The sequence below is a fragment of the Photinus pyralis genome, unplaced genomic scaffold, assembly GCF_008802855.1.
Source record: "Photinus pyralis isolate 1611_PpyrPB1 unplaced genomic scaffold, Ppyr1.3 Ppyr1.4_LG5, whole genome shotgun sequence".
In the NCBI taxonomy this organism is placed as follows: domain Eukaryota; kingdom Metazoa; phylum Arthropoda; class Insecta; order Coleoptera; family Lampyridae; genus Photinus; species Photinus pyralis.
Window position 1 is genome coordinate 32282725 of NW_022170596.1, and position 23876 is coordinate 32306600.

The 23876-nt window shown below is 36.6% G+C and overlaps 1 protein-coding gene across 1 annotated transcript; it reads left to right on the top strand.

Annotated features, from left to right (window-relative positions):
• The first annotated feature begins 11821 nt into the window (after positions 1–11821).
• LOC116171912 (neither inactivation nor afterpotential protein C) lies at positions 11822–23590 on the top strand. The gene is made up of 16 exons (XM_031488949.1): positions 11822–12318; positions 12370–12474; positions 12518–12906; positions 12956–13046; positions 13095–13376; positions 13424–13812; positions 17294–17767; positions 17815–18104; positions 18150–18436; positions 18486–18760; positions 18812–18961; positions 19014–19117; positions 19168–19230; positions 21950–22119; positions 22172–22365; positions 22534–23590. The coding sequence occupies exons 1-16, from the start codon at positions 12031–12033 to the stop codon at positions 23174–23176; spliced, it is 4194 nt and encodes a 1397-aa protein (XP_031344809.1). The 5' UTR covers positions 11822–12030; the 3' UTR covers positions 23177–23590.
• Positions 23591–23876: the final 286 nt, after the last annotated feature.

The following is a 23876-nucleotide window of genomic DNA, read 5'->3' on the forward strand; positions in this document are numbered from 1 at the left end:
AATCTGAGACCAATTGGTTGTCGTATGTAAAAGTTATGCACGTTTTACTTTCAAAAACAGCATCTCAGGAAATAATTCGTGGGGGGGGGGGGCCCTTTTAGACAGCGAAATTTGATGGCTGTCTGGCACACCTTCAAGGTATAGGCTACCCATCCCCTAGAAGTAGTTCAAAACGGTAGAAGTGCGTCCGGACGGACGAACAAAACGCAAAAAATAGCACATTTTTTTAATTCTTAAAAAATGCGCTAAAAATTACTTTTGTCAGGACTTTACCTACTTACCACTGAATCATTTTGCTAGTTTCTGTTACATAGATAATCTACAACTCGTATTTGTAAATAAAATCTTACAACCGTAATAACAAACAGGAAAATCTTACGATGAAATAATCCAAAATTGATGGCGGTCACCAATATCATGACTAAAAATTCCTCTTGTCTGCGCCATAAGCAACCAACACGCCTATCACGATTCACATTTCCGAGTTGCGCAATATATTCAAGTGTTGATTCCGTATGCTGCAGAATTTACCTATTCGGCGATCATTACTTATGTCAATAACTGTACATAACCTATAAACACTATACAAGAAATGGGAACGATAATAATAATCATAATATAGGGAATAGTGATGTTATCGTTTAATAGCAGTTTTCTGTTTTTTTATGTGTAATGATCCTCGGGGTCTCCCAAGTCGACCCTGAAAATATTGACTTACCCTATACTTATCGTTGGCAACCCTGGAAAAAAAACTATTAACAAAGCCACCCTTCAAGCCAAAATGACAGACTTCGCGACACCTTTGAATGTAAATCTCGGTCGGCCCAATATGGATGGCACGAATGAATTCCTACGTTGTGTAATCGGTTCCTGTACGCGTTGGGACGTGAGAAATCAATTTAGCACAAAAACACAATAAAATTGAATTAAACAACTCATAAAATGATAAGTTGCATGTACATAGGAAACATCAAAATGGCGGGACTACTCAAGCCTCTGTTAACATAAATTAATTTAAGACAAAAGGCACATATGAGAATGCCAATAGCAAGTATTCATGTGAACGTCGATTATCGCTTAAGTAAAACATTTTAGAGGAAATATTAATCAGAGGGTCCCTAAAGTCTCATATTGATTTGGAAAATTTTCACTTTATCCAAGACGTTAAAATTCTAAGGTTTGACAAATCTGTGTGGCGTTATTACTTAGCTCCTGTAGAATCATTCTCAAATATTACAATCCTGGTTGCCAGTGGAAATTTTGAAATTTCCAATTTCCAAAGCTCATAAAAATACAAAAAAAAGTTTACAGTTTAATGAAATTGTCTGCCGTACTTGCAACAATGCAACACAACCTCAATCAACATAAAAAGAGAGCTAGAAAGGTGTTGCGAATAATTCGCAACGAGTGCGGTGTCAACAGCACGTATAGTTTGCTCGCGTAATGCACTGTTATTCGGCACCAGTGCCCTTTCGAGTGCCCACGCAGTGTGCATTTTGACGCCAAATTCTATCGCATATAGAAAGTGGTTCATCTAGGATTCGTGATTGGCGATTTATTTGAAAATTCTCAAAGAAGTAGATAACTTTATGGTGGAAGTGGTGTTTCCTTAAATATTGAACACAACAAGAGAACAAGGCTGCTAGTTTTGCAACGGTTGAAGTATGTTAAATTTGTTTACGCTAAATTTTGGGCAGTCAGCTCTATCTATTTAGTTGAAGACGCAATTCGTCATTGTTTAGCGTCGATTTTAAACGAGATGGTTATTGTGTTCTCCCAATCGTACGATTGATCGATAGCTCGCTCGATGGCTTCATGTCCTTTGATTTAAAAGAGAACGAATGGACCGATTACGGTTAAATTTTGCAGGTTGATCCTTTATCAAATTTTTAGATCGGGATTCGTTAATTGGTAATTAATAATGAAGGCCCTTTTGACATCTCCGTTACCCAAATTGCATGAAATGTTGCATGTAAGGATAATAAGAGTAAAATTAATTCTGCACATTTTTATATCGCTACCAATACTAAATGTGCGGATTTTAATGTTTGAAATAAAATTAACCAGTTTTGGTATAAGCTACCAATATGTCAAGTTCACGAATAAATATTTATGTAAAGCATTCCCATTAGCGGATGCTATTAATTCCAACTTCCGATCTCGTCGTTAATATAAAGCGTTCTTCATTAGATATTTTATTGCCTTTTTTTCAAGATTTTATGTACCGTTTTTTATGGTCGTTTCTTTAAGTCGTCTTTATAAATTTCGAAGTTTATTAAGAGAATATTAAAAGTTTTAATGGCAAACAAATGTGTGCATAAAAAATTGGTGGTCCGCACGAAACAAAGGGAGCTAGATATTGTTTCTAAATTACAAAAATGAAGGTGTGATGTAAAAAGATGTTGGGTGTTCAGGCGTGTAATTAGATCGCCTTTTGCAATGGCTTAATGATGGGTCATGATGCCGGCGCAGGTCGTCACGCGTAGACCACCCAAGCCTACCGCATTTATTTTCTTTATTATGTTATTATACCCAAATCATTGATGACTTGATTTTGTATTAACCACAGAAGGAATAAACATAATTTTTAACCTGCAGACAGATTTGCAGTTATTTTGCGGTCTTTTATTTCGTGATTCTTTACGTGTGAATTAATAATGCGGCATAATGTGGTCGGGTGTTTGATTTTTAATATGTCACTGTCAGTTTTCGACATTTGGAGATTTTGTGGAAAGGTGAAATTAATAACAGTTATTTATTAATTCATATTTTTCGGTTAAAGGTAAGCACTTATTCAAATGTAGCCACTTTTCTATCATAAATGTGTATGTGACGCTTTGTAACGTAATGTCAGTGTTACAATGAATATTCTAGCAAATTACGATGTCCTTTGCAAATATTAGCCCAATAGACATTATCAGTTTTCAAATCCGGTACCGATTCACAGTTTCATTTGATTTTTTTTTTGTGTACGTCATACATCGTTGTACCTATTCCTAATCAAAAATGCTACCCAATATTTCGGTTTTATTGGCATAGCTTCGGAAGTAATGGGAATTTTATGGTTTCCGACATCCCCTTATCTTGGACACAGTGCATAAATACAAAATATATGATAACTATTTTGTTCCAGGGATGAATTGGAAGACGAATGTGATTTTGTGCTATGATCAATTAGATGTCGACTGCCAATTAATCCATAATAATTCTCTACATTGAACTGTTTACAGTTAAGTTTAATCCGTCAATACCATACATTCAACTATCCGAAGATTAATTTTCATTCACGAAGATATTGCTACGTAAACTACCTTGTTTTGGACGTTACTGGCACCTGTAATGGGTCAACCTGTTTAATTTGAGTCTCAATGTTTTGAATCTAAATGTGGTCGTTAATTTGGATTAAACACAAATTCACTCATAGTAATTAAATCTGAATTTATTGTTGATTTTGTTTAAACTATTAGATGTTTTTATATATATAAAATAATAGCTTTGCATTATGAACGATTTATGTTTAGGTAGATTACGATAAGAATGGTTTGGACAATAGGAAATAATTACCTACTTTATTTTATAGAGTATGTTAAATTGACATTTTAACAGGGTTGAATGAGAAGGCTAAGTCTCTCTTTAGCAGTAAGAGTGGTTAAAGTAATCACTTTAACCGTAAGGGTAGATAAAGTGAAACAGATGAGTGTGCATTCTGACATCTCTCATTCTTATTTCAAATGAACCAAGGATACTATATAGTATCCTTGCAAATGAATGGTATAAAATGACATTCAGAACATATGACAATTCGGTTTCTATGGAAACGATCGCGACGTTAGAATCTAAGCTTGCTATTTTTGGCGTCTCTAAATTAAATTCAGAATTGTCAGAAGTTTTACAATGATTTATATGACTTCTGCTATAAAATAAAGCTTTGTATTATACACGATGATAAAGGCCGGAGAACTAACCATCTTGTGAAAATTAATTCACTCGTGTTTTTAAAAGCATTGCTCAACGCAGGTATATGGGCTATCTATAAAAAAAAATAAATGTTGATTATGGAGTATCTGCTGAGTGCTGTGGTAATATAGACAGCCTTCGTTGCTTTTAAAAGATCCGGGGCAAAAATTGGTGTCACTCGGGCTTCCATATACGGTAGATGTTTGTCTGATGATGTGAGATTTTCATATTTCTCCTGAAAACACAGTGATCGACTGGAAAGTAGCTGCCTGGGTGGTTACCGAGGGATATTTGAGACGGGAGGTGGACACGTTCAGCCTATGCAGAGGGCAGGACCGAACGGAATATTTCCAGCTCTTCTGTAAGAGGGCCTGGGACCACTTCCCTTGCATCATGTTGCACCTCTTTATGCTTATCTGACTGTACGGTGCATCCCTGAAAGCTTGAGAAGGGTAAAATTGTGTACGTATCCAGCTCTGGTCGTACAAAATAAACGGTTTTTTTTGCATTCTTCGCCAAGAAATAAAAGAATACCTAAATAAAATTCTCATTATTCGATGATTCGAATGTATGTACCTATATCCAGAACGATGATAGCCGAGTCAAAACAAAGGCTATGGATACTTACATAATTAGATTCGACATTTTACCATACCCTAAAACCACACGGTCGCCACGGATCTGCGAGAAAATGCCAAAAACACTTGGTGCTGCCATATATTCGACCTTGGTTATTTTAATGGACAAAACATCATGACCACGTGTGTATATCTTTCAAGTGCCGGCGATAATGTATCTTATAAATTATGGATGGCATATAAAGTCGACAAAAACAATCTGCTATTAAAAAATGGGGGGCTTGTTCGGTTCGATAATAAGGAGCAAGGAGGAATGTTAATATTTCCAACCCTCCTTATGCGAAGTTTCTATAAGTGGGTACAGTGATGGACTCAAGACCGTTACTACCGTTTGCTTGCCTACATTGCGAATGTCTAATGCGACTAATGCAACAACTTGTTTCTGTAAAAAACAATAAATTTAAAAAGAAAGCGCGTTTTCGCATTTCTAAAACTACTTTCAATAAATACTTTCGGATAAGTATCTTGACACTTGAGGTTATTTTTAAACTTTTTTATTCTAAAGGTAAAGTCTTATCGATGGATACGTGTCCTCCTGTAGCTTCCTATTGATAAGGTTCCCCCTTCAATTTCAATACAAAAGTGTGGGATACGTCTAAGTTCCAAGCAGTAGAGTATTCCCAATACTAAAATTTAAAAATGAAATTCTTGCTGTTGGCTCTTGTGATAGTACTGGTGGCTTGTCAAGTAGCGTACTGTACTAAAAATTATGATCGCTGCCCCTGCCTTATCCAACCGCCATGTGACGGTATACCAATGTAAGTAGTTTTTTTTTAATTAAAAAAAAATACTTTATAAAGTAGATCAGGCCTTACTGTCACCTAGGTACATAAAAGCTTGCTTTTCATTTTACGTACAATTCCACTTGTACTATCCCTGTTTAAAAGTATTGTTTCCTTCTAGGGTTGAGTGTAACGATGGTGGGATACAAGGAGTCAGGTGCTGTCCATATTCTGAAGAATTATAGTAATGGAAATTTATGTGAATCGAAACGAAATTAGTGGGCACTACTTATTAATAAAATATGATATTCAAAACTAAAAAAAATGTAATCCATTCGAATAAAGCATGGGCGTTCTGATAGTTAAACTGAAATCGAAAACGGCATCGTGTTCTTTTCATGTCCCTCAAATTTCACATTTAACCAAATGTTTATTAAGTTGTAAGTTTAAAACATGACAATAAAGGTGTAAGAAGCAGAAGCGTAGGTACAGGCAGCACGAAATAACAATCTGAATAATTTCTGTACAAATTTGAATAAATGCACAGGTAGGTTCTTTAGGATAATAGTACAAGATTCAATGGTACAAGGCAGGAAGCGTTTTAAGTGTTCATTGTGGCTCATAGGTAGTAAGTAGCTTTATTTATTCATTTTAAACAAAGGTAGTAACTACTCCAAAGTCAGTAACCACCTCCCCCCACTCATTGATAACGTAAATAGGGAGAAGCCTGGTTTGTGCACGACAATGAGCCTATGTATCTACGTAATACTGAAAACAACCCATTTTTGTTGGCCCACTTTTGGAAATCCGTCAGTCCATTTAGATTACCCCTTCTTGCACTTCTTCCTCCCTCGTGAAGCGTTGGCCACTCTGACAACAAGTAAAAATCACTCGGTGCAATACCCCAGCCAAATTTGGCGATTTAGTCTGTGTTTTGACGAGAGATGTGCCAACGCACATTATCACTGTGCATGGCTCATCTCAGTTTTTCCAAGGTCTTGCAATGAAGTTTCGAATTAATGGTGGTCCCGTAAGGCTTAAACTCTTTAAATAGGACGCCTTATCGGTCTCAAAACACGGTAGCCATGACCAAAGAGTATTATGGTTACTCTTTGCTACTATGTAGTATGATCTTTGGTTTATTGTAAACAGCGAAGTAAATTTACGGAAACGATACGAATATGTACGAGTTACGGTTTATGAAATATTTACGTATACGTTCATTGTAAACAAACACTAACGGTAGATAAAGTGAAACAGAGTGCGCATTCTAATGACATCTCTCATTCTTATTTCAAATGAACGATATAAAATGACATTCAGAACATATGACAATTCGGTTTCTATGGCAACGATCGCGACGTTAGAACCTAAGCTTGCTATTTTTGGTGTCCTAAATTAAATTCAGAACTGTCAGAAGTTTTACAATGATTTATATGACTTCTGCTATAAAATAAACCTTTGTATTATACACGACGATAAAGGAAAACTAATCATCTTGTGAAAGTTAATTCACTCGTGGCCTTTCACTCAATGGTTAAACTGTCCCTTTATCGTCTTGTATAATAAATAACTATTAACTGCTTTTAAAAGCATTGTTCAACGCAGGTATATGGACTATCTAAATGATGATTATGGAGTATCTGCTGTGGTAATATAGAGAGCCTTCGTTGCTTTTAAAAGATCCGGGGCAAAGATTGGTGTCACTCAGGCTTCCATATACAGTAGATGTTTGTCTGATGCAGGTGAGATTCTCACATTTCTCCTGAAAACACAGTGATCTACTGGAAAGTAGCTGCCTGGATGGTTACCGAGGGATATTTGAGACGGGAGGTGGGCACGTTCAGCCTATGCAGAGGGCAGGACCGAACGGGATATTTCCAGCTCTTCTGGTAAGAGGGCCTGGGACCACTTCCTTGCATCATGTTGCACCTCTATAGAGCTTATCTGACTGTAGGGTGCATCCCTGAAAGCTTGAGAAGGGTAAAAATTGTGTACGTAGTTAACTCTGTTCGTACAAAATAAACGGTTTTTTTGCATTCTTCGTCAAAAAATAAAAGAATACCTTTAAATTAAAATTGTCATGATTCGATGATTTCAATGTATGTACCTATACTGCATCCAGAACGATCATAGCCGAGTCAAAACAAACGCTATAGATACATAATTAGATTATTAAAACCACACGATCGCCACGGATCTACCAGAAAATGACAAAAACACTTGGTGCTGCCAAATCGCTAATGCAATTCGACCTTGGTTATTTCAATGGACAAAACATCATGACCACGTGTGTATATCTTTCAAGTGCGGGTGATAATGTACCTTTATGGATGGCATATAAAGTCGACAAAAACAATCTGCTATTAAAAAATGAGGGGCTTGTTCGGTTCGATTATAAGGAGCAAGGAGAAATGTTAATATTTCCAACCCTCCTTATGCGAAGTTTCTATAAGTAGATACAGGATACAGTGATGGACTCAAGACCGTTACTACCTTTTGCTTGCCTACATTGCGAATGTCTAATGCGATCGGATATTTATTAATGCAACAACTTGCTTCTGTAAAGAACAATAAATTTCAAAAAAAGCGCGTTTTCGCATTTCTAAAACTACTTTCAATAAATACTTTCCGATAAGTATCTTGACACTTGAGGTTATTTTTAAACTTTTTTATTCAAAAGGTAAACTCTTATCAATGGATACGTGTCCTGTAGCTTCCTATTGATAAGGTTCCCTCTTCAATTTCAATACAAAAGTGTAGGATATGTGTAAGTTCCAAGCAGTAGAGTATTCCCAATACTAACATTTAAAAATGAAGTTCTTGCTGTTGGCTCTTGTGATAGTACTGGTGGCTTGTCAAGCAGCGTACTTTTCTAATAATTATGATCGCTGCCCAATGCATTATCCAACCGCCATGTGACGGTATACCAACGTAAGTAGTATTTTTAATTTAAAAAAAATACTTTACAAAGTAGATCAGGCCTTACTGTTACCTAGGTACATAAACGCTTGCTTCATTTCACGTACAATTCCACTTGTACTATCCCTATGTTTAAAAGTATTGTTTCCTTCTAGGGTTGATTGTAACGATGGTGGGATACAAGGAGTCAGGTGCTGTTCATTTTCTGAAGAATTATAGTGATGGAAATTTACGAGGATCGAACAGAAATTAGTGGGCACTACTTATTAATAAAATGTGATGTTCAAAACTAAAAAAAATGTAATCCATTCGAATAAAGCATGGGCGTTCTGATAGTTAAACTGAAATCGAAAAAGGCATCGTGTTCTTTTCTTGTCCCTCTAAGGATACTTTTCAAATTTCACATTTAACCAAATAAAATATTTATAGTAAGTAAGTTGTAAGTTTAAAACACATGATATGAATGAAGGTGTAAGAAGCGGAAGCATACAGGCAGTACGAAATCACATTCTGAATAATTTCCTACTATTTCTGCAAAATCTTTAAGATATATGATTCTGAGTACAAGACAGGAAGCGTTGTAAGTGTTCATTGTTGCTCATACGTAGGTCGTATGTAGCTTTGTTTATTCATTTTAAACAAAGGTAGTGGGTACCTCAAATTCAGAAACCACACTGAGTCCATGTACAACCTACGTACTACACCATCGTATCCTACACTGGTACTACCATTGAATAACAACCACAGGAGGTTTTTATTTAATGGTACTACTGAAAACCTAATTTATCTAATCTTTGTGTTGGCATTGTTGTAAGTACGCCTGCGGGTAGTAATATCCTAGACCTAATTGACTTATTTACCTATTTACTTATAACACTGATAAAGCTTATGTAGATACTATATTTTTTTACTTTTCGACTACACACGAAGTATGTATAAAGGAGAAAGTATTGTAATCGTGATAAATTTTCGGTATGTTAATATTGCGTTTTCTGGACGTTTTGAAGCAGACAGACCCCAAAATAGTTATTTGTTTCAAAAGTACGAAAAATGCACGTGTTCGGGACGAGAAAGGGTGGTGGTCCAACCAACATTCCGAGGCACGAAACCGCATTTTTCGTACGAATGAAATAAAATTTTTTCTCCAACCACTTTTTTACTTACCAAGTGTGTTTGCGCAACGCTCTTGTAGTTGTCGTTTGTCGACCACTGTTTCATCTTTTGGGTGCAACTCTAGTAATATGTTTTTAGGTTAAGTTAGCCTCCTTTTGAAAGTAAACATGAAGTAAATATCTTAGAACAATTCAATATGAACACGAAACATCTTATTTTTACTTAATCAAATACGACAAGACCTTGCTGAAGCTACATTCGCTTTTTTTTTCAAGGAAATTCGCTTTGGGGATAGTACCAACTTACATCGGAAAACAAAAAATCCCTAACACTGGGTTAAAGTTACATTCGCTTTTTTTTTTAATTAGCCTACCAAAGTGGTGGTACAGTGACCTATACCTATTAGCCCTTGTCAGTGGCTATTCGAAAGGGCACATATTCGAGATAACAAATCAATAGGCCCCTTCGCCAAAAGTACCTCGAATTTTTATTTATTGGACTTTGAATGTGATCGTGCACATCAAATTTGAAAATTCCCCCCACTTTGAAAGCGTATAATTCAAAAATGGCGAGTTTTCTCAGCATATGTCCTTATGTAGGCGAAAGAGCACATATTCAAGATAACAAACATCATTTTACAAGTAACTCATATTTTTTAAATCAGTCCTCCTAGTTAAAAAAACATAAACACAGTATAGGTCATTTAGCTGAAAAGTTACTGCAAAAAAAATGATTATTTATCAACTTGCAGTAAATTCGCTTTTCACTTTTAATTCGCATGTGACTTCCCTGCGCATCTATTACACTGATTCATACATGGCAAGACAAGCTATGTGTAATTTCGCTGATGCTCTTTAATTAGTAGATCCGTTCGATAAGAGAAACAAGAGGTCGTATTTAATTATTCCCTTTGTAAACTGTTCCCATTTAGAATAATTAAATCACTTTTGTAGCGTTCGAAACCTTTTGTCATGTAGAAGACAAGAGCGAAGTAATATTTTAGGATTTCTCCGTTAAGTAATTGTTAATGGATTTTAGTTTCTAATAGTGCATGAAAACGAGCATTAAAACTGCAGTTCAAGAGATAATGAGGGGTTAATTAGGAGTATGAATTTAGAAATTTCATCTCCCCCATTTAACCGTTGCTAATTAAATGAGTTGCAGTAGATAGCATCCGATTAAATCGTGAGGGGTCTCAAAAAGAGCGCTTTTAATTAATTGGAATTTTAAGACCAATTTAAAGTTTCTCGTAAAGACCGACTATGCCACGTTGCGATGGTTATTGTAAGTCCAGAAGGCCAAGTTGCCAGACGATTGGAAAGACTGCAAGAGTACAACTTCGCGGGACGAAACCATCGTATTGCCGATGACTTATCTAGAATACCATGTCTGATGTCCTGCTAAAAACGAGACCACAAATATGCATATCAACCCGCACGACTTATATATGGATATGGATGATAACTAGGCACCCCAAGAACAGCTCAAAAAGGTGCTGTGATTCACGTCTGGAAAGAGAATAGCAACCTAGGAAGCGGTATGTCGATACGGTCCAGTTGGGAATGCGTAAAAAAGTGAGACTGGTTACAGTTACAAGATGGTCTTCTAAAGAGAGCTGGAAAAAATGGAGGTGGCACGGATACAAGTGGGCATCTAGTGATACAGGAAAGTAGAAAATCTGAAGTACTACGATAATATGTCGAGAGGTTTTCTAAGAGTGGCGAAAATACAATACAAGTGCCAGCTTCACACGGCAATCATACTACTTTAAATTAACTCAGAAGCTGAATACCTTACGTGCAAAATATTTAAATGTCAAATTTTAATTTAAAGGTGGTTTATAGGGTAAAATTTCATTATATCTTTTTTCTAACACAAGTTCGCGTACCTACCAGGCTATTTTCTTTCGTCGCATTACTACAACGACCACCGACGTACTTGTCGCAAACAACTCAATTGATCGGGTTACACAATTAAACCAAATTTTACACCTAGTTTAAATAATCATTAAAATCCGAGCGTATAATAGGCACTCGCCATGTAATAATAATAATGTATAGTTTCCGTTGACACAATATGCCTCCCATGCAAAGGGTACGTATCTTTCATAAAGCAACTCTAATTTACAAACTTGTTTTAAATAAGAGGGAAAAATAAACGACAGAATTTTATTACCTAAACATGAGAATATTGAAAATTTACGAATTACATCTTATGAAACAGCGTGTTAGATTTACAGTTACTGCCATTCGGCTTTTAATTCCCTTATTTTATTACGGTAGCACCTTTATTTGAAAACTTATTACGTATTCCATTAGCGATTTAATTTGTTTGCGAGTTCTAAATTTGTTGCTTCATTACACCAACGAATGTGGTTACATTTTATACCATCCGAACGTTTCTTCCATAAGTTTTATATTTGAAAAAAAAGGTAATTTGGAAGCGTTATCGATTTCGTCAATTATATTTCCCGCAGGTAATTTAGGTGAAGGACAAATTAAAGGAAACCCTACTGAGATCACTTCAGGGTTTCTGTGAAATAAATCCATTTACAACAAGGTACTCAGGCTACGAAGTGCAAAACGTATAACGGCAAACAGTTCAACCCTCTACAGTGTAATTTAGATCAAATGCTGTATGTGCACCAAAACTTTGCAGCGATTTAGTTTCTGGAAAACATGAAGGAAGAGTTTTGTTACGAAGATTTGCCTTCGGCAAACCAGCGATTTACACTCGGCGAATGTCTCGGAGAAGGCGTACATGCGAAAGTGTTTAAATCGAAGGATTCGGAAACCGGAAAAGATGTAGCCATAAAGATACAAAGTTTCATTGACGACAATATGAAATTCATTCAAGAAGAGTACAACATACTCAGTAATTTTTCAAACCACCCTAATTTGGTGCAGTTTTATGGCGCTTATAAGAATCTTGGCGAGATGGGGGACGAAGTTTGGTTTGTTATGGAGGTACCAAAAATGGGGTATTTAGAATAATATTTGAAACAGTACTGATTGTAGTTATGCGGAGGTGGAACGGTTATGGATTTAGTAAGAGGAGTAGTCAGTAGCAACCGAAGGATGGCAGAAGAACACATTTCGCTTATTTTAAAAGAAATTCTAAAGGTAGATCCCACTTAGCATTCGTTTTCTCAATAAGCACTTTTAGGCTCTAACTTATCTGCACGAAAACAACATAATGCACCGCGACATTAAGGGAAGCAACGTTTTGCTTACAACCGAAGGTGATATAAAGTTATCAGACTTTGGTTTAAGTCGTGTATTAAAATCTGAGATGGAAAGGACAAACTCCTGCTTAGGCTCACCAAATTGGATGGCTCCAGAGGTCATTAGCGTGGCAAACCCCGAATTCAACGGATACGACAGTAGGGCCGATGTCTGGTCGGTAGGCATTTTAGCGCTCGAGCTCAGTAATGGTAAGTCGCCGTATCACAACATGCACCCCACCAGAGCCATATTTCAAATCGCACGAAACCCTCCACCGGGACTTGATCTACCAGGAAATTGGTCGGATACCTTCATAGACTTTATCGAGGAGTAAGTAATAATTGATGTACAAAAAGGGTTACAATACGAATCCTTTTAGATGCCTGGTAAAAAATCCCGAACACCGACCGTTTATGGTTGAACTGCTTGAGCATCCCTTTTTTGAGTTGGTTCCTAAAAAGTACTACTATGTAAGCAAATCCGTGCAATAGTCTTTCCATATTTAGCCAATGCCGTAGCTAAACCAAGAGTTGCTGATCTTAAATCAAGCATTTGGTTCCATTGGAAGAGCGAATCGACTACCTGAGATGATTATAAACACCAACCTATACAAGAAGGGCTACAATGAACCCATGGAACAAATGCTTGTTGAAGATCTATCTGCCTTAGATGAAATTAACGAAGAAATTGTTTTAGAAGAACTAAATAAAAGAATGTCTATTGGCCAATCTTCCACCTTTGTTGGTGACGTACTGCTTATTCTTAACCCCAATGAACAACAGGACGTTTATGGAGAAAAGGTAAACTCGGAGACAAATTTCATTTAATGTTCCCAGTGACGTTGCAGCAACATTCAAAATATCAATTTACATCTCGATCAGATTGCGCCCCTCACATATTCACCGTTGCGGACAGCGTCTATCAGGCGGCACTACACCAGGACAAAGTGCAACATATCATTTTGACGGGAGAAAGTTCGTCTGGTAAAACGACGAACTTTCTTCACCTGATAGAGCATCTACTGTTTTTGGGGAGAAACAAGAATATTAATCAGGGAAGAATACGGAACGCAATTAAATTGCTGCAAGCATTCACTCATGCTTCTACGCCATCAAATGATCATTCTACGAGGGCGGTTTTCCACGTTGAAATAAATTACAGTGGTACTGGGAAAAATACAGGCGCGCATTTTGAAGTGTATCAAATTGAGAAGTGGAGAATATCTAGTTTAGATGAGTAAGTTTACATTGTTTTTACCATTGCTTTTTTGTCTCTGAGTGCACTTTTGAGTTTATTGGCGGTTAGTAGGTTGATCTCGCTCTTACAGTTTCTTTCCCACAGTAAGATATTGAACGCATTTTTCTCAATCTCACTCAATTCAATTTTCTAGTCTGAGTAGACATTATCTACAGGGCGTTCAACGACGAGTTGAGTTGATTAGTATGTGGGAAACTAATAGGTACTAATACTAACGCAAATACCGAGAGAGTGGTCTAGTGGTAGGGTACATTACGAACACAAAAGAATAAGTCGATTTTCGACTCCGCCGGACGATCATAGGCATGTTCTTATCTTATCCAGGGTTGGACTCTATATTTTGAGTACCTGGAGTTTTGCTTCTTGAGTAATAGGAAACTATGGCGCATAGTGCCTCTTTGAAATTCGGTCCGGATCAGGGTGTGCTAAGCTAACACTATTAAACTCCTATCACATCATAAGTGTTCATAAAAGCGGATCTACTATTATTATTGCACTATTGCAAATAGATTTTTTTATTATTTTTTTTTATTTTGCCTTTATTTTTGAGTGGGAGGGGTTTTAGCCAAAGCTGCTCTACCAACCCAACCCACTATACATTTATAACTGAATTGCGCCACACAAAGTTGTGCATATTAGTTATTCACAGAGCTTGTTTCAGCTAAATTTGTTGTACATTGGGATTAAAGCGCAATTCCGAACATGTCATTCGAATACTAGGTCAATTTTCTTGCGTATCAAAATTATTTGTTGTTAATTTGTTTAAATAATCATTGCATTTTATGTATTTTTCAACCTTTGTTACGCGTTAAAAAACTAGATTGAAACATCTGGAAATAATTGTGTAGGATTGATCTCCGGTCGTAGATAAAAAGTTTTGTCATCGTGTCGTAAGCTGATTAGTTTCAAGATAAGAAAACACAGGTGCAGTTTATCGTTTGACGGCGCATTAATTTGTTATGGAAGTGAAAGCGGAAATGGGAAAGAAAGGGAAATTGCTTTAAAAAGAAAAGAGAATAGTTTTCATGTTACTTTTTTCTATTTCGTATCCCGAATTAGATCAGGTGTTAATTGAAAAATTCTTTGGAATTATTAAGCGCAATTCCGTACATGTCATTCGAGTGCTACGTCAATTTTCTCTTGTATAAGAATTATTTGTTGTTAATGTTGTTAAAATAATCACCTTGTATTTTATTTATTTGTTCAACTTTATTATGCGTTAAAAGACTATATTTAAACATATGGAAATAATGGTGTTGGATTTGTAATAGATTATCTCCGGTCGTACATAGATAAGAAGTATTGTCATCACGGCGCAAGCTGATTAGTTTCAAGATAGGAGAACACAGGTGCAGTTTATCGTTTAACGACGCGTTAATTTGTTAAGGAAGTGAAGGCGGAAATGGAAACGAAAGAAAAATTGCTTTAAATAGAAAAGAGAATCGTTTTCATCTTAAATTTTTCTATTTCGTACCCCGAATTACATCAGGTGTTAATTGAAAATGTCTTCTAAATTCCAAACGGACTGTTACTAAATTTTGACTAACACTCAAAATGAACTTTGGGCAAGAATCTACTAAAATTACTCGTAACTTGAATATGAAACTTCTCTGTTCGTTGTTAATAGAGGGTCCGAATTAACACACAACTTGCGTGAAATTACACAGATAACTTTTATTTTACAGACCCATAAGATAAAAGAAAAACAACCATTACAGTCCTGTTAAAATGGGTATTAGTGTTCAAAACAATATTACAATAAATTAAACAAATATAGCAAACGAGCTCCTGGGTATTGCTATAGCATGTGCAAAACCAAATTTTAAACCTGATGTTAGTTTTGCTTTTATTTAAAGTGTATATGTATGAAATTTCATTCAATTGCTTCCATAAATAAAAAAATTGGCACCGCACATCATACGTAAAACCAAATTTTGAAACTGGCGTTATATTTGCTTTTATTCCAAGTGGATATGTATCAAATTTCATTTAAATCCCTCCATAAATAAGAAAGTTGGCACTACGCATGCGCAAAACGGAATTTTGAAACTAGCGTTAAATTTGTTTTTATTCCAAGTGGTTATGTATCAAATTTTATTTAAATACCTTCATCAATAAGAAAGTTGCAATTCGGTCTGTAAATGATCGAGATGCGCAAAGGGCACTGTGAATGCTGATCGATTAGGCTCAACTTTTGGAATTATGTTTTATATGGCTAAAGTTATGCGCATATTGAATTTCATGCAGTTCGGTTCATAACTAACGGAGATGTCAAAAGGACCTACTTTAGTTTTTGGTCTACAATGCCAATTCACGAACTCCGATCTACAAATTTGATAAACAATCCACCTGCAAAATTTCATCGTAATCGGTCCATTCGTTTATGAGTTATCGTGCTAACGGACGGACGGACGGACAGACACCGTAAAATTATAAACTCGCTAGAAGCTCATTAATAAAGTGCCAACTAAATCCTAAAATTACTTACAGCACGCACAAACTTGGTCCTTCGACTTCTGTCCCACGTAATTGTATTTATACTTATTTTATGTTAACGTATAATATCTATCAAACTTGAAACCGCCAACCCAACTTTTCAAAAAATGATTCTATGCACGCACAAACAAAACCTCTTTCGAAAACATCACAAACGAAATCCAGACCGACCTTTAACTAACAAACAAAACTCCAACATGATTACAGTTTTTGTTCAACCCAAAACGCAGTTGGCTACGAAACTGGGTGAAATTAAACTCAGTATTCTCTTTTAACGAGAGGCACTGGAAACTGGCAAACAAACATTTAACCAAAAACTTGGACTCGAAAACTTTATACGACGAAAAATACTACTACAGACGGACAGCGGTTCCGCCCCGAATTTTAACAAAAAGTGTCTTCGTTTCACGTCTTTCGTATTTGAATGAAAATCCCACTTAATTTTTCGTAAAACTTTACCAACCAATAAACACTGCCTAGAAACTATAATAACCAACACATAACACCTCGATACGGCACGTACACCTTACTTCTACGAATTTTTCTTATATAATTCGATCAATTTCTACCTAATATTACAATTTTTTTAATAATTAAAATAGCCTCGTTATTTCCAAACAATTACCTTTATCTCTCACAAATACAGGAGAAACTTAATAAATCAACTCGAAACTGTCACAACTTGACAAGTAAAACTTAAGGGTACTTTAATTTCTTAATCTCACAATTCCCAGTTATACCTTATCATTTAAACAGAGAATAAATAAATATAACCCTGACCCCACGATTTGATAAAGTGTTTTGTGTTCAGACGTAATCAGGCCCACGACATTAAACAGAGAAAACAAAATTTTAATGAACATTAATTAATAACTAGGCCACTCGAATTCATTCCAAATGTCCTAATTTCAAAAGTCAACGTCCTGACCGACATTTTTTACACAGCAATATTTTTTTATTGCAGATCGCAAGCGAACTTTCATATTCTCTACTATTTCTATGACGGAATACAGGCCAATGGAGAGTTAAACAAGTATCTCCTCAGAGATGATCGTCAATGTCGTTATCTTCGTATACCACCCGAGGCTAAATGTAGTTGTAAACCAAGAGATGATCCCAAGTCAAACACTAAAAAGTTTCAAAAAATTCTCGAAATTTTGCGAGAGTTTCTGTTTGGAAAGGAAGAAATCGAAGCCATATTTAGCGCCTTGGCTGCTATACTAGTACTTGGTGATATAGACTTTGAATCGAACGAAATTGTTAATAAAGATTGCGCTTCTAAAGTGGCTCAATTGTTAAAGATAGAAGAAGAGGGCTTTATTTCTGGTCTGACTAGTTCGCATCTCAGAGATGTCCTTGCCAATACTTTGTACTCCAGAGTGGTGCAGTACATTGTTAGTGCCATCAATAGTAAACTCTGTTATGGGCGGGCCATATTGTAAGTATAATCCCCATCAGATACGTTACTAAACAAATGAATTGTAGTGGGGATAAATATGCGATCAAGGTTCTGGATTTTTATGGTTTTGAATCGTTTAAGTCCAACAGTTTTTCTCAATTTTTGATTAATTGCACAAACGAACAGATTCAGTACTTTTATAACCAAGCCGTTTTTTCGTGGGAAGAATTGGAATCAGTTGAAGAAAATATTCCATACCAATCAGTATTGTACTACAATAACAAGAAGGCTTTGGATGAGATGTTGGGAGCATTCAGCGTGCTTGCCTTGGTCGAAGAGGCTACCAAGGAGAATAAAGGAAGGGCTCACATTATCAGTACGTGAAACTTGGGTAACCCCATAATTACAAACTGTGTTTCAGGTGGTCTAATTAATAAAAATAAAACATTTGTCAGTAGAGAAACCGACAGTGAGTTTTGCGCAAATCACTACGCCGGAAGTGTAGTATACGACGCAACTAAAATGGCGGCTTTTAACAGAGACGTGTTGCCAGCAGAAACTATTAAACTACTACGCAGTTCGAACGATGCCATTTTAAAAACGTTATTCATGAGCAAATTAAACAAAATGGGAAATTCCTGCGTGAAGTTTGACGAGGATTTAAAACATCGAAAGGAGTTGATTAACAATGAGCAATATTTGCAAAAAGTGAAATTTGTCTAATTTTTTCATTTTAAGTACAACCTTTCACTTTTAGAATGCCAAACAATTTTCTCAAACTGCTAAGTTGTACTCGGCAGCAACCACATTTAAAGCATCCAGTCTTGAGTTAATGAAAGAACTATCGATAAGTGCACGTACTGGTGGGGCACACTTTGTTCGCTGCCTCAGATCGGACTTTGCTGGTAACCCGCAGAGTTTTCACAAAGAACTTATAAAACAACAATTGCGAGCATTGGCGGTGGTGGAAACGGCAACCGTTCGAAAGCGCGGTTTTTCACTACGAATTCCATTTATGGAATTTCTTAAAAGGTTGAATTCAGTACACTAGTTTTAATACGAAATTAATATTTGCACTTCCAGATATAAGTTTTTAGCATTCGATTTTACCGAAGCCGTTGACATCACAAAGGAAAATTGTCGTCTCCTCCTAATTCGACTAAACATGGAAAATTGGGCTATAGGAAAGACGAAGGTATTTCTAAAATATTATCACGAAGAATACCTCTCCAGGTATGTTGTGATACAAACGAAAAGGAACCACTCGAATAAGCATTTTTGGTAGATTATACGAAAAGCAGGTGAAGAAGATCATTAAAATTCAAGCGCTTATAAGATCATATCTAATTAAAAGAAAAATGGCTAAAAAGTTAACAGTTGATAATAAAAGTAATAGCTTCAAATTCACATGACGTAGGTATTCATACTTGTGCTTCTAGGTAAAGGTGAAAAGGAGCGAGTGGACTTAATTAGAGAAGAAGCGGCTATAGTCGTTCAAAAAGGTACTCTCTTTTCAAATTTTCAAGCCTTTTTTGTGCATGATTTTCTATAGCTAGCTCAAACTAGCGGTAATACTACAGTGTGGTTCGCTTACTAATTAAAAATTCATAAGCAATAACTTTGGAAAAGTGCTATCTCACACTGTTAGCAGAATATTTTAAATACTCCAGTACATTTAGTTAGCTTTCTTCTGAAAGAAACCTGTTCATTCCCTTTGTGAATCAGTAACAACTGTGACAAACATTCCAAAAGTTACCTCAAATTGAATTCTGATGAAAATGAAAAATTCTTACAATCTTCGCAAACAATGCAACCAATAATAATCTAAGCAAGCAAGTTTAAGTAGTAACCGTCTAGCATTTGTACCTTCCACAGCACCTTCCAGTCTTTAGCAAACCTTCGTGTCTTAGAATATGTCTAATCCTACTGTCCCTTTTCTTTTTCAGAGTAGGCCACAGACAAGGTCTATCTTCTTCAACTCTCCTCAACACCTCTTTATTTCTCACTTTGTCCACCCAAGAAATCTTTAATATTACATAGTATCATGGCATTTCTAGCGCCTTCTTTACCCATTTTTTGTCAGTCTTTGCAAGTGTCCAAGTCTTACTTCTGTACAGAAAAACGCTCCATTAAATGTTTTTATCAGAAGTCAGTATTGTTGGAGGTAAACAGTTTCCGTTTGTTGTTAAAGGTGGCATTCGGTTTATTATTTCTGTTTTTGATCTCCCATCCGATGTAACTTGCTTCCAAGGTACGTAAAAGAAACGTTTTCTAACCAATCGCCGCTTAGTGACCACTCTGCCGTTGTACCGTGTGTACTCGCCACCATGATTTTTGTATTTGACCCTTCTTATTTCTCAGCTAGCAATCATCTGCAAAGCGCAGCATGTGGATTGTTTTTCCTTGGACATTCACACCCCCTCCCCCTCCTGTCTTCATGTTTCGTCTTCATCCACACTCTTTTCAATGTAACCATTGAACAGGGGGAGGGGGAGGGGAGTGAGAGTGAGTATGATTTTTGTTTTTGACTCTTCTTGTGTCTCAGCTAGCAACCTTCTGCCAAGCGCAGCATGTGGATTCTTTTTCCTTGGACAGTCGCACCCCCCCTGTCTTCATTTTATCCACCCCTTCATCCAACCCCAAGTCTCATTCAAAGACAAATGCATGCATTAAAAAACAATCGCGAGCATAAAGGAACAAAACGCAGCAACTTTTTTAAAAACAATACGCTACTTTTTTACGATCCATTAACGTGTCTATTGAGCGTCTGCAAGTTGAGTTGGGCGTACTACCCCGCTCGCTTCTTCTAAATAGAGTTCACGTAGCGTTAATGAGGACGTACAATTTTGAAGCATTAGCCAAACTTCCGAATTTTCGTCCAAATATATGTGGGCCAATTTTTAGGGAAATTTTTCTAAAGAAAGAAAATTGTTATGGTTTTATCCGTCCGTGTGTCCGCTTGTTCCTCGTCTAATTCAAGAACGATAAGAGACAGTGGTGTCAAACCTTCGCGAATCGATTTCTATGAGTATTGAAAAATGAGCCGGATTAAAAGTCGTGGTTCTGAATGCCATCTGTCAAACTAGGAAACGGAACGGAAGATACAGTCGGAACCAAAATGACAGACGGAACGGAAGACAAAACGAAATGCGAAACGAAAGGCCAAGCGCAGGAAAAAACGAAAGCCGAAACAATATACTAATCAAAAGACGAAAGGAGAATGTTAACTAAAGCGAAATGAAAAAAGAATCGACACGAAACGATGTCAAATGGAAGGTAATTACACGAGGACAAACAAGACGACAAAGCGTGGAGACTATACGAACCGTAGCGTAACGTACAGTAACGTTATAACGTAGCTGTAGCGTCGCGTATGACGCAAAGCGACACAAAAATCTAAAATAACGTGAAAGGAACAAGACACGAAGAATCGCATACGATTTTCAGTAGGGGAATTTTTTGACACTCGGTTCCCATTCGAAAACAGATTTTTTAATTCGACTCCTATTCAATAGCACTGGTCCTTGAACTCGTAGAAATCGATTGGCAAAGGTTTGATATTGCTGTCTCTAGTTAGACGAGGAAAAGACGGACAGACAGAAGGCGGACGGACAAAACCATAATATAAATGGGAGTTTCTTTAAAAAAATTTCCCTAAAGAAAAACAGATGGGAGAAGGAGCTAAAACTGGAGACAAAACGAAACAAACCGTGGCGTAACGAATGGTAAGATAACGTATACGTAGCTAAGCAGGTGGGCAATCAAAAATGGATTGATGTCGAGTCGCCTTTGAAAGTTCAAGTTTAGTATGATTTCCAATGTAAACAAAAATTCCAAAGGTCACTCAACAGCTCACTTTTGATCGTATAGTACTATAACGTAATGTAACATGGTGGAACAAAAAGAAACAACACCAAAGGTGAAACAAAAGACACATCGAAACAACCAACGCAACGAACAAAATTACAGGCTGTTGACGTAACCCTGTCTCACTTCTTGCGTGAATTCTCTCGGTACAAATAAAACACCCCAGAATAATCTACAGGTGGTTATGGCTCAACGCGAATTTCGCTCAAAATAAAACAACCCTACGGTATTTTACAGATAACCTACTTAACTGCTCTGATCGCTTCACATTATTGCTTCACGGTCCTTTCCGAACAACCAACTGGAACAGAACAGGTTTTAAGTGAATGAAAAACTACGACTGCTTTATTTCAGCCTATCGAAACTACTACGGAAGAAAACACCACAAGGGTGTTCCACTTGATAACGATGAGACAAAGTTAGCGAGTTACTTTTTCAATAAATGGAAGAGAAAATCCGTGTACCAAATACTTTTGCAATACCGAGCATCTCAATACCAAGACTTATATAATTTGTCCCAACAGGTAAGTGTAGACGCCAGATCAGGTTAGATCAAGTTACTTTTTGTTCCCAAAGGTCCACCTCTACAATCAATACATTATGAATGAAGTTACCATGTTGGAAGACGTGGAGCTAAGTTCCGTTGTTTCAAATGCGGATCCTGAAATATTTTTGGGGGAGAATAAGTCATCCGTTTTGAAATTGCCGTTTCGATTGGATAACATACCCTTTTACGATACAGTGCATCTGTGTCACTTGACAACGAAAGAGTAAGTTACAACTTGTAGCACCATCTGTTAATGTCGTCACAAAACGTCTAGCCACAAGGTCTATATAGACTTATATTACTGGAGAATAAAGATTAGACTGTGGCAAAGTGGATTTGGACGAAAATTTGAAAAAATAATACTTTAAATAATACCGTAATTACATTGCAGTTCTGAAGATGAAGAGAATTGGGACTCTCCATTTTATTTGCGCGAAATTTCCGATATATCCGCAATAGGTTACTACAAGGGCGTGGAAGCAAAACTTCAATTAACAAAGCTGCCATTTAAGCGTCAACCTTCCGAATTCACCCCATTATCAAACGATGTCGAAGTCTGTAAATTACAAAACGAAAACGAAGTACCCAAATCTCCCTTAATCAATCGTAAATTAGTAGTGGAACATTTAAATAGTATCAACAATACTACTTCGGCCGATAAGGATTTCGAATACATAAAGGCGCCGATTTTAAAGAAAACCCCTAAACCGAAAGATGATTACGCCGATCCAATCAATGAGCTTGAAAGTAAAGGGAGACGAAAGTCGCTTGTTCACGAAGACGAGCCACCGTTTAATTTTCAAGCTATGCTGAGAAAGACTAACTACCGAAAGGAATTTGACGAAAAAACAGATTCAGATAAAGACACCACCCAAAATGAACTGTTTGAGCAGTCTCTGGCAGAGAAAAAGAACATGTTGAAAGGGATCAAGAAGGAAGCACCAAAAGTTAAAGTTTCATTTGGGGAGGATGTACATGTTGTAACTGATGTAGCACCTGGAATTACCTTAGAGGGAGTTCTTGTAGACTTATAGATTTGCTGTTCTTGTGGATGGAAGTGTACCTACGATCTATCTAAAATGGTCTAGACTGGAGTTCTCTCATTCCATGAGATACTAGGTACCTATGTGCCGTCTTCTATTCTACAATGATAAAATCACATTACGAAGGTGTCAGAAAGAGAATCACACCTTCTTATCTGCTCCTCATTAAAGATTTGTGATCTAGATCATTTTTAGATAGACCGTTGGTGATCTAAGAATATTTTTTCGCACTATATTTACTCAATGTTGTTAGAGAAAGTTTGTTTTATACGTCCTCACTACGACAGAGACATTTACGATTACGTTATATTGATTTCGTCCTTCATGTTTATATAGCGTTAACAAAATTTAAAATGCTAGGTTTTAATTATGAAAGTAAAATAAATCAATAAATACTTACATCCATACAATATTTAACTGAACCACAAGCAACGCTGAGCAAAATACACTTAATTTGTATTTAAAATACACGAGTAGGTATAACGGTATTTTCATACTTTGTCCTTGGAAAATTTTGGAGACCAGGGGCAAAGTCTGAATGGGACATCGCCTAATTTTGGCAGTTTGTCCCAGAAGGGTGAGGTCATATTTGGCTGTTTGACGGATACCTTTATGTCCTTATATGTAAAGTAAATAAGTAGGTATGTATATAAAGCTTTAGTTGTCACGTCGACAAGCAGTCGGCTCAAGA

Excerpts from the sequence above, each read along its gene's own strand:
- LOC116171912 (XM_031488949.1), top strand. The coding sequence starts at position 12,031 with ATGAAGGAAGAGTTTTGTTACGAAGATTTGCCTTCGGCAAACCAGCGA. Across the intron at positions 13,813-17,293 it reads AGAATATCTAGTTTAGATGA|ATCGCAAGCGAACTTTCATA; the intron begins GTAAGTTTACAT and ends TTTTTATTGCAG. Across the intron at positions 19,231-21,949 it reads GGCTATAGTCGTTCAAAAAG|CCTATCGAAACTACTACGGA; the intron begins GTACTCTCTTTT and ends GCTTTATTTCAG.